Source organism: Erpetoichthys calabaricus, chromosome 10 (genome assembly GCF_900747795.2).
Source record: "Erpetoichthys calabaricus chromosome 10, fErpCal1.3, whole genome shotgun sequence".
Taxonomy (NCBI): Eukaryota; Metazoa; Chordata; class Cladistia; order Polypteriformes; family Polypteridae; genus Erpetoichthys; species Erpetoichthys calabaricus.
Genome location: NC_041403.2, coordinates 127634144 through 127646189, shown reverse-complemented (window position 1 = coordinate 127646189; position 12046 = coordinate 127634144). Strand labels below are relative to the sequence as shown.

General features: G+C 41.5%; 2 protein-coding genes across 2 annotated transcripts in view; both read right to left on the bottom strand.

Moving 5' to 3' along the window:
- Positions 1-12046, bottom strand: part of LOC127529442 (odorant receptor 131-2-like) — a 442990-nt gene that overhangs the window by 156449 nt on the left and 274495 nt on the right. The gene's annotated exons all lie outside the window — the stretch shown is intronic.
- On the bottom strand, positions 2478-3191 carry LOC127529331 (odorant receptor 131-2-like). Its single transcript, XM_051932464.1, has one exon. It carries the CDS (start codon positions 3189-3191, stop codon positions 2478-2480), a length of 714 nt encoding a protein of 237 aa, XP_051788424.1.

Below are 12046 nucleotides of genomic sequence, written 5' to 3'. Positions count from 1 at the left end.
TTTTCTGATTACTATCTACAGTAAGAGACATCTTAAGCAAGGGTGCTGAAACCTTTGCATGCCACTATACATAAATGATCTGGATAGGAATTAATACAACAAGCTGGATAAGTCTGCAGATGATACCAAACAAAGTGGAAGAGCAAATAAGGTAGGATCAGTTAAATTGTTACAAATAAAAGCAAAGGATTTCATAAAAGTTTGGCCAGATTTGTGGCCAATGAGACTGAATGTATGTAGATCAAAAATATTACACATAGGAAGTACATATGTTAGATCTGAAATAACAATGGGAAGTCCATCCATCCATCCATCCATTTTCTAACCCACTGAATCTGAACACAGGGTCACGGGGGTCTGCTGGAGCCAATCCCAGCCAACACAGGGCACAAGGCAGGAAACAATCCTGGGCAGGGTGCCAACCCACCGCAGGACACACACAAACACACTAGGGCCAATTTAGAATCGCCAATCCACCTAACCTGCATGTCTTTGGACTGTGGGAGGAAACCGGAGCGCCCGGAGGAAACCCACGCAGACACTGGGAGAACATGCAAACTCCACGCAGGGAGGACCCAGGAAGCGAACCCGGGTCTCCTAACTGCGAGGCAGCAGCGCCACCGTGCCACCCTAATGGGAAGTCTGAAATTTGAAATTATGTTTTATGAAGAGGACCCAGAAGTCATAGTGGCCTTGTCAATATTTAGACAGTATACAGAAAACATTAAGAAAGCAGGGTGCTATTTATATACAATGTCAAGTGAGGTTAAACATTTATTAAATATACTGCACTGAAGAAGCCTCACCTGTTGTGTTGTATTTAGTTTTGGTCTCCATATTGTCAAAAGAACATATGTAGGAGCTCTAGAAAAAAACAATAGAAAAACAACTAGGCTGATTCCAGGACTAAGACATGAGCCTTTGAGATGAGATTGCAGGAACTGAACCCTTAAAGAAACGGATGTTAATAGGTAACATCATCAAAGTGCTTAAAAATATAAAAGGAATTAGTACATTGTATCCAAACGATTACTTTAAATAAATTATGCAAGAATTACATAGGTCACAATTGAAAACATTATTTGCAGATTTCACATAGAAAGTTTTTCTTTATGCAAAGAAATATGGACACATGGAATAAATTACCAATTAGTGTGCTGGACAGTAGAATTTTAGAGACCTTTAAAATCATGATTTTATTATTTTAGACAATATAGGTGAATAGGATAGAAAAGCTTGTTGGGCTGAGTGACCTGTTCTCATGACAGTTGTTCTAATGTTAAAATGTATGTGCTGATTAAAAAAAAAGAAAAAATCTAATGACAAATTTACACAATACTGTTTCAAGCTTCTGTGTTGGGCTAGCGCCCTATGTTGGCTGGGATTGGCTCCAGCAGACCCCCGTGACCCTGTAGTTAGGATATAGCGGGTTGGATAATGGATGGATGGATGTTTCAAGCTTTGCTGCCAATGTTGTCCTTTCTATGTAAGCCTGAATCTGGATAAAGAATGTTCAGTAACTGGGTAAATGGATGTTTCAATCATAGACAGGTACAAGATGGTAACATTTATGTAAACATTTATTTTCCATTTGTTAAAGTACATTGGACTTATTATTGCTGCTTGTGTTTTTTTCCCCACTGACAAACCAATGAGAATATTGGGCTGCAATCAGACAATATTTAGCTTGTTGCACAGCATACCACAGTATATTGAAGGCAAAGCAATGTACAAGAGTATACAACAGTGTATAGCATTTAAAAGCAGAGAAATGCAGACAGATCAGAAGATTGACTTTTCAGTTTGTAGTTCAAATTTTCAGTCATTATGTCAGTCATATTATTTACCTGCCTATAGATTTCCTGCTAATGCCTATTTAAACAACTGTCTGACCTGCAAGGCAAATGACTGTACTCAGAATGGGCTGATCAAATGGATGGTAAAAATATTTCATCTATTAGAAATAGTCTGACTGGGGAGGAAAGGAAAAACTTCACATTTATTGAGGCCATCAACATCTGAAATACTGTAGAAAGGGACATATGCTTAAAACAAATTATTTGATAGCATTTCAGGCTACATACCCTAGAATAAACCCACTCTTTTTCTGATACTCAGTTACAGGAAGCTCAGAAACTTTAACTAAACAAAAAGGGGAAAATGAAAATCATTATCACTGTTTTTTAGAAAGATTTTGTCTGTAATCTTGCATATTTTATGTTATTACTACATATCTGCTGTATTCATTGAAATGAATCACATTAATCTTAAGGGATATTTTTCTGATGATTTATGCATCTTTCAGTTTGATATTGCTAAGAAAAGCCATTTCATTTTTGGTTTAAGGAGTGAATTTTTGCTGCATTATAACATTCTATTCTATTCTATTCTACCTTATATTCTGTTCTATTCTATAATAAATTATATTATATTCTTTACCAGATTCTGTCTATAATTGCATTTTTCTCTTTAGTTCTTTAGCTAGATGGGTCTCCTTTTACAAAAGCACAAACCTTCACATAGACTTTGAGATATTTTTTGAAGTTTTCCTCCCTTACCCCATAAATGAGGGGACTCAAAAGACGTGGAAACAAAATTATTAATATATATGTGAAATATTGTATATCTTCTGGATCTTGTCTTTGAAAGTACAGCCAAAGATTATTGACTAGGGGAACGATGAACATGAGTGAACTCAGAGTGAGCTGGATGGCATGCATCAGTACTGTATTGTAGGCCTTCTTAGCAGAAGATTTCTCAGAGCGACTGGCTGATCGTGCTGCAATGACAATATGAATGTATGTGTAAGCCATTGTGAACCAAGCTACTGCAAAATATGTAATGCTCATGTAATTCCTTTTAACAGACTGAGAATAAGTCCGAAGAAAACTGTCATTGTCGCATATGATTTTAGCATTGAAGAAGTTCACAGACTCTACATTAATGACAATTATAACATCTGATGCTGGAGAAAGAAAACTGATCAGCCACATTATGTTGAGAGTGATGTACATTCTGCGCACTGTGCAGATGTTTGGGTGATGCAGTGGTTTGCAGATAGCAATGTAGCGTTCGAGAGCCATCAGGGCCAGATTCAGAGGAGTGTTGTAGGTTGTAGTAATTGCAATTGTCATTAAAAAGTAGCAGAGAGGCACTGGCATAATATGGACAGTCTCAAGTGAGATGTGCATGATGATTGTAACACTGATTTCCAATACATCATTAAACACCAGGTGGATAAACAAAATGTACCGAGAGTTCTCATGAAATATATGGTGTTTAAAAAAAACTGCAATGAGAATTCCATTTATATAGTTGGTTATAATATATAGAAGTACAACAAGTGAAATCTTCAGGATGGGCTTGGTTTGGTTACTGGTACCTGGAACAGACACCTCATCAGTAGGCTGTGGGGGTCCTAAAGTATTCATACTGTCAGGTCTGGCATTACTGTAGGAAAACAAATGGAGTAAAAAAGTATATATTTAATGGGATGTCTTTAATGCTCCATCAGAAACTAAATTTTGTGATATAGAAAGTACTTATCCATCCATTATCCAACCTGCTATATCCTAACTAAAGGGTCACGGGGGTCTGCTGGAGCCAATCCCAGCCAACACAGGGCGCAAGGCAGGAAACAAACCTCAGGCAGGGCGCCAGCCCACCGCAGGGCACACACACACACTCACCCACACACCAAACACACAGTAGGGACAATTTAGAATCAACAATGCACCTAGCCTGCATGTCTTTGGACTGTGGGAGGAAACCGGAGCACCCAGAGGAAACCCACGCAGACAACATGCAAACCGGAAGCGAACCCGGGTCTCCAAACTCCGAGGCAGCAGCGCTACCCACTGCACCACGTGCCGCCTAGGACTAAAACTATTTTCCAAAATATGCCTAATACCCCTAAAAGCAATAAAACAATATTGTAAAGAGAAGAACTATAGAAATTTCTTTTAACAGTCATTTCAAATATGATTAATCCAATTCAGTGTTGCAGGGACCTCATGCAATCCCACCAACATCATCATTGTTATCGTAATTGTTATTATTTGGCTGACACCTTTATTCAAGGAACATTTGAGATAAAATACACAAAGGAGGAACAAACTCAGCATGGCATATCAGACCATCACACAATTTATTCACTTGAATGAGGCTAATTTTGAGTTGCCACATACAAAATGTGTTTTTAGAGAAAAATCCACACAAACACAGGAAGAATGTTCAAAGTCTACTTGGGCAGCAACTGAACACTGAATTCAAAGTGAGGACTCAGGAGTTCAGAAACAGCTGAATTAGTCACTACACCTCTTTGCTGCCTGTTTAAAGTACAGTGGGTTAAATGAAAGTTTTCGTGCATATTACATCCAATAATACATTTCCTCTTTAAAATGAAGTATTTTTTTTCTTAGAGTGAAGTCCCATCCAGGACTGATTCCTTTTTTCCTCTTAATGTTGATAGAATAAACTCTGGCTCCATTCAACCCTGACATTTAAATAAACACTTTCAGAAAATGAATGAATTCCTGGATTTTTAAAGAATATATAAATAGCACAAGTTTAGTTAGTTAGTGTTAAATTAAAATGAACTACAAACATGAGCAATTTACTATAAATTTAAGAGTTTGCTTTTGAAATACAAGAATTTCCTTTAACACACATTAATGTAATTAAAAGCACTAAGAACTCTGTACTGGAATAAGCAGGATGGGAGAATGATTAAATAAATTAAATCCAATGAGCACCTTACCTTCTCTGATCCTTGTGAAGTGAAGTCTAATAGGCTTCTATATACTGTAATTATATTAAAAAGAGATTAATTAGGTACATCTGATTACATCATACTTGATATTAACATCATCATGGCATCCTGAGATTTGCAGAGGTTATGCATTTGGGTGTATTCATTAACTGCCATGGAGGTTGTTAAGGATCTATACATTACTGCCTTCATCTGTCTCTCTTAGACTATGGAAAAAGTATATCAAAACAATTAATCGAGGAATATTAAATACAATGCACACATACTTTTCATTGTAATTAAAGTAGTCTGTTTCAGTAGCAATGATACTCTGACATTATATAGAACATATGAATAACAAAGGAAAAAATCAATCAGACTTATTCATCTAATGCGTTCAAGGCAACATTGGATTAACTACAGTATATTATTATGTAATAGTTAATTGACAAAGAGCGGTTCAACAAACCTTCAATGATGAATCAAAACTTTGGACGACGTTTTCCCTTGCCCTGATGCGGGTCACCGGGGCCCCCCTCTGGAGCCAGGCCTGGAGGTGGGGCTCGATGGCGAGCGCCTGGTGGCTGGGCCTGCACCCATGGGGCTCGGCCGGGCACAGCCCGAAGAGGTAACGTGGGACCCCCTTCCCATGGGCTCACCACCTATGGGAGGGGCCAAGGAGGTCGGGTGCAGTGTGAGTTGGGTGGTGGCCGAAGGCGGAAACCTTGGCAGTGTGATCCTCGGCTACAGAAGCTGGCTCTTGGGATGTGGAATGTTACCTCTCTGAAGGGGAAGGAGCCTGAGCTAGTGCGTGAGGTTGAGAGGTTCCGGCTAGATATAGTTGGAATCACCTTGACACACAGCTTGGACTCTGGAACCAATCTCCTTGAGAGGGGCTGGACTCTCTACCACTCTGGAGTTGCCCCCGGTGAGAGGCGCCGAGTGGGTGTGGGCATACTTATTGCCCCCAACTTGGAGCCTGATCATTGGGGTTTATCCCGGTGGACAAGAGGGTAGCCTCCCTCGGCCTTCGGGTGGGGGGATGGGTCCTAACTGTTGTTTGCGTGTATGCGCCGAACAGCAGTTTGGAGTACCCACCCTTTTTGGAGTGCCTGGAGGGGGTGCTAGAGGGCATACCTTCTAGGGACTCCCTAGTTCTGCTGGGAGACTTCAATGCTCATGTAGGCAATGACAGTGAGACCTGGAAGGGTGTGATTGAGAGGAATGCCCCCCCCCCCCCCCGATCTGAACCCGAGCGATGTTTTGCTATTGGATTTCTGTGCTCGTCATGGATTGTCCATAGCGATCACCATGTTCAAGCATAGGGGTGTTATGTGCACTTGGCACCAGGACACCCTAGGCCTCAGTTCGATGATCGACTTTGTGGTCGGGAAGCAGTGCAGTGTCAACACTGTATATGGTGGGGATGATGCACTGCTGACGTCGATTCAGGATGTTGTGGGTCGGTGGGGGGAATACTTCGAAGACCTCCTCAATCCCACTAACATGCCTTCCAATGATGAAACAGAGCCTCCCATCTTTGGGACTGAGGTCACCGAAGTGGTCAAAAAACTCCTTGGTGGCATGGCCCCGGGGGTGGATGAGATACGCCCGGAGTTCCTCAAGGCTCTGGATATTGTAGGACTGTCTTGGTTGACGCGCCTCTGCAACATCGCATGGACATCAGGGACAGTGCCTCTGGATTGGCAGACTGGAGTGGTGGTCCCCTCTTTAAGAACTGGGACTGGAGGGAGTGTTCCAACTACAGAGGGATCACACTCCACAGCCTCCGTGGAAAAGTCTATTCGGGGGTCCTGGAGAGGAGGGTCCGTCGGATAGTCGAACCTTGGATTCAGGAGGAACAGTGTGGTTTTCGTCCTGGTCGTGGAACAGTGGACCAGCTCTACACCCTTAGCTGGAATCTGGAGGGTGTATGGGAGTTTGCCCAACCAGTCTACATGTGTTTTGTGGACTTGGAAAAGGCGTTCAACTGTGTCCCTTGGGGAATCCTATGGGGGGTACTCTGAGAGTATGGGGTACCGGACCCCCTGATAAGGGCTATTCGGTCCCTGTACGATCGGTGGCAGAGCTTGGTCCGCATTGCTGGCAGTAAGTCCAACCCATTTCCAGTGAGAGTTGGACTCCACCAGGGTTGCCCTTTGTCACCAATTCTGTTCATAACTTTTATGGACAGAATTTCTAGGCGCAGCCAGGGCATTGAGGGGGTCCGGTTTGGTGGACTCAGGATTGGGTCACTGCTCTTTGCAGATGATGTTGTCCTGTTTGCTTCATCAGGCCATGATCTTCAGCTCTCTCTGGATCGGTTTCGCAGCTGAATGTGAAGTGGCTGGAATGAGAGTCAGCACCTCCAAATCCGAGACCATGGTCCTCAGCAAAAAAAGGGTGGAATGCCCTCTCAGGGTTGGGAGCGAGATTCTGCCCCAAGTGGAGAAGTTCAAGTATCTCAGGATCTTGTTCATGAGTGAGGGAAGAATGGAGCGTGAGATCAGCAGGCGGATTGGTGCGACATCTGCAGTGATGCGGGCTCTGCATCGGTCTGTTGTGGTGAAAAAGGAGCTGAGCCGCAAGGCAAAGCTCTCAATTTACCAGTCAATCTATGTTCCTACCCTCACCTATGGTCATGAGCTATGGGTAGTGACCGAAAGAACGAGATCGCGAATACAAGTGGCTGAAATGAGTTTCCTCCGCAGAGTGTCTGGGCATTCCCTTAAAGATAGGGTGAGAAGCTCAGTCATCCGGGAGGGACTCAGAGTAGAGCTGCTGCTCCTCCGCATCGAGAGGAGTCAGATGAGGTGGCTCGGGCATCTGATCAGGATGCCTCCTGGACGCCTCCCTGGTGAGGTGTTCCAGGCACGTCTAACCAGGAGGAGGCCCCGGGAAAGACCCAGGACACACTGGAGGGACTATGTCTCTTGGCTGGCCTGGGAACGCATTGGGATTCTCCCGGAAGAGCTAGAAGAAGTGGCCAGGGAGAGGGAAGTCTGGGCATCTCTGCTCAAGATGCTGCCCCCACGACCCAATCACGGATCAGCGGAAGAGGATGGATGGATGGATAGTTAATTGATTACCAAATTCCAGTTTTTTTTTTTTTTTTTAATTAATTTTTATTGTAATCATTCCATACAAACAGATCAATTTATAACCAAACAAATTAAAGACAAATCAAACCCCACCCCTGAGAAGGAGAGCTTAGCTAAAGGAGAATTGCTTAGGGCTTTTTAATAAGACAACAATAAGCAAAGGAAATGGAAAAATAAATATATATGTAAATAAGAGATGGAGAAGGGAATTAAATGTGGTAACAGTTATTTCTCTAATTCTAAAATAATATTGATCAGATCCTGCCAGGTTTTGAAAAAATTTTGTACAGATCCTCTAACTGAGAATTTGATTTTTTCCAATTTCAAACAATATAAAACATCGGTTTCCCACTGACTTATCAGAGGAGAGTTAGAATTCTTCTAATTTAACAGAATTAGTCTGCTTGCCAAAAGTGTAGTGAATGCAATCACCGTTTGCTTGTCCTTCTCCACTTCAAGTCCGTCTGGGAGAACACCAAACACAGCTGTTAGTGGGTTAGGAGGGACTGTGATCCCAAGGCTGTCTGAAAGGCACTTAAAATTCCATCCATCCATCCATTTTCCAACCCGCTGAATCCGAACACAGGGTCACAGGGGTCTGCTGGAGCCAATCCCAGCCAACACAGGGCACAAGGCAGGAACCAATCCCAGGCAGGGTGCCAGCCCATCACAGGACACACACAAACACACCCACACACCAAGCACACACTAGGGCCAATTTAGAATCACCAATCCACCTAACCTGCATGTCTTTGGACTGTGGGAGGAAACCGGAGCGCCCAGAGGAAACCCACGCAGACACGGGGAGAACATGCAAACTCCACGCAGGGAGGACCCGGGAAACGAACCCAGGTCCCCAGGTCTCCCAACTGCGAGGCAGCAGCGCTACCCACTGCGCCACCGTGCCGCCCGCACTTTTTTGTCCAAAATGATGTTAATTTGGTGCAGACCCAGAACATGTGACCCAGTGAGGCAGGAGCTTGGTTGCAGCGTTCGCAGGTTGGATCTTGCCCTAGAAACATTTTGGACAGTTTTAAGCGAGACAGATGAGCTCGATACATAATGTTTAGTTGAATAATTCTATGCTTTGCGCATATGGAGCTCGAGTGAATTCTCTGCTTTGCTACCTTCCACTCCTTTTCTGATATATTGATTAAGAGATCTTCTTCCCAATGTCCTCTTGGATCTTTGAAAGGTAGGGACTCTAATAAGATTTTATATAATGCGGAAATGGTGTTTAATTCCTCGGCATTGAGCAGTATTTTTTCCAGCATTGTGGAGGGTGCGAGGTGGGGAAAATCGGGCAATTTCTGTTTAACAAAATTTCTAATTTGAAGATAGTGAAAGAAATGTGTAGCTGGGAGGTTGAATTTTGAACGTAATTGTTCAAAAGATGCAAATATGTTGTCTATATAAGGATCTCTGAGCATTTTAATTCCAAAACTTTTCCAGGTATTAAAAACTGGATATGTTTGTGAGGGTTGAAAGAGGTGGTTTTCTTGCAGAGGTGCCACCGATAAAAGATTTTCCATCTTAAAATGCTTTCTGATTTGGTTCCATATTCTAAGTGAGTAAAGCACAATTGGGTTATTAGTATATTTGCGATAACTTGCATTTATTGGAGAGCAGAGCAGGGAGTATAAAGAAGTACTACAGGATTTTATTTCTATTGCGGACCAGGCCTGTGTATGTTCATTTATTTGTGTCCAGGTTTTTATGGCTTGTATGTTTGCTGCCCAGTAATAAAACTGAAAATTAGGTAGAGCCATGCCACCTTCTGCCTGAGGTCTTTGTAGGGTTGCTCTTCGGATACGTGGGTGTTTTGAGTTCCAAATGAATGAAGTTATTGTTGAATCTAATTGCTTAAAAAATGATTTATTGATATATATTGGAATGTTTTGAAATAAAAAAAGAAGTTTAGGAAGGATATTCATCTTAACAACGTTAATTCTTCCGGCTAGAGTGAGATGAAGGGTTGACCATCTATCCAGGTCTTGCATAATTTTTTCCATACAGACGGCAAAATTTGGTTGATAAAGAGCTTTATATTTACTTGTGATGTTTACCCCTAGGTGTTTAAACTGATCTGCTATGGTAAAAGGTAGGGTGTCCAATCTGATATTAAATGCTTGTGAATTCACTGGAAAGAGTATACTTTTATTCAGATTAACTTTAAGACCAGATATCATTTGAAATTCTGTTAGTGCTGTTAGAACTGCAGGGACAGTGTTTTCTGGGTCTGACATTTTTAAAACCATATCATCTGCATATAGAGAAATTTTCTGTTCCAGTCCTTCTCTGACAATCCCCTTTATCTGATAAGAATTTCGGCAGTGAACCGCCAGTGGTTCAATGGCGATTGCAAACAGCAGCGGTGACAAGGGACATCCTTGTCTGTTGCCACGTTCTAGCTTAAAGTAGTCTGAGCAAATGTTATTAATACAAACTGAAGCTTCTGGATTGGTATACAGTAGTTTGATCCATGCACAAATATTTGGGCCAAACCCAAATTTCACCAATGCAGTGAAAAGGTAGTTCCATTCAATCATATCAAATGCTTTTTCTGCGTCTAATGATAGTAATATCTCTGGGGTGTTTGATTTTGCTGGTGAATATATAACATTAAACAAGCGTCGGAGTTTGGAAGATAGATGTCGGCCTTTAATAAATCCAGTTTGATCCTGTGATATTACCGAGGGCAGCACTTTCTCCATCCTTCTAGCTAGAATTTTTGAGAGTATCTTAACATCATTATTCAGGAGTGAAATTGGTCTGTATGATGCACATTGTAACAAGTCCTTATTTTGTTTAGGAAAGACGGTGATTAATGCTTGTCGAAATGTTTGAGGTAGTATTTGGTTGTCTCTAGCTTCTGTAAATGTTGCCAATAAGAGGGGAGCTAGCTGAGTGGAGAATTTCTTATAAAATTCTAGGGGGTAACCATCAGGGCCTGCTGATTTCCCACTTTGTAGTGACTTTATAGTATCTAGTAATTCTGTTAGCGTTAGAGGTTTATCCAGTTCCTCAGCACTTAAAGCATTTATTTGTGGTGTCTGTAATGTATCCAGAAATGCATTAGATTGTGTGTTGTCTTCTTTGAGCTCAGTAGAATATAAGGATTTATAATAATCTCTAAATGTGTGCATTATATTTTTATGGTCTATAATTTCTTCTCCATTCGTGTTGGTAATTGCTGGTATTGCATTGCGAACTTCTTGTTTGTGAATTTGTTGAGCTAAAAGTTTATTAGATTTTTCTCCGTGTTCATAGTAATGATGTCTAGACTTATAAATAAGTTGTTCAGTTTCTTTAGTTGTTAAGATGTTAAGTTCTGTATGCAGGGCCTGCCTTTTCCTGTGGAGAGCTTCGCTTGGACGCATGGCTTGTTCATCATCTATTCTAGTAATTTCGCTTCTTAGCTCTGATATTTTCTTGGTTTCTAATTTATTTCTGTGGGAAACAAATGAAATAATCTGTCCTCTTAAGAAGGCCTTTAGAGTTTCCAGAGTGTTCCTGCGGAGACCTCTGTGGGCGTGTTTGTCTCTAGGAAGAAGCTGATTTGTTTGGATATATATTCTGTGCAGTTCTCGTCTGCCAGTAGAAGAGGGTTAAGGCACCATCTGCGAGGTGAGTGTGAGGGGCTTTTGATTTTAGCTCCAAGACTAGAGGTGCATGGTCGGAGATAACAATTGTGTCATATTTGCATGATTTTATTGTAGACAAGAAATTATTATCTATAAAAAAATAATCAATTCTTGAGTAGCTATAATGCACTGGTGAGTAGAACTAATATGTTCTTGAGTTTGGGTTATGAAACCTCTGATAAGTTGTGATCATTTAAAAACTGTGTAATTGTCTTTGCAGTATTAGATATCGTCCCCCCTGACACAGGAGTCCTATCTAAGAGTGGATTTAAAACACAATTAAAGTCCCCAGCCATTATAATTTTATGAGTGTTCACATTGGGAATGGATGCAAATAGATATTGCATGAATTCCTTATCATCAGCATTGGGTGCATAAACATTTATCAAAATCATTTTACTTTTATATAAGTTGCCCATGACCATCACATATCTCCCTTCAGGGTCCGATACTACATCTGATGCTACAAATGGAACTGTTCTGTGTATGAGAATTCCCACCCCTCTAGTTTTCTTTATAAAGCTAGAATGGAACATTTGGCCAGTCGAGTC

Bases quoted from the DNA above. Each gene is read 5' to 3' on its own strand.
- LOC127529331 (XM_051932464.1), bottom strand. From the start codon at position 3,191: ATGCACATCTCACTTGAGACTGTCCATATTATGCCAGTGCCTCTCTGC.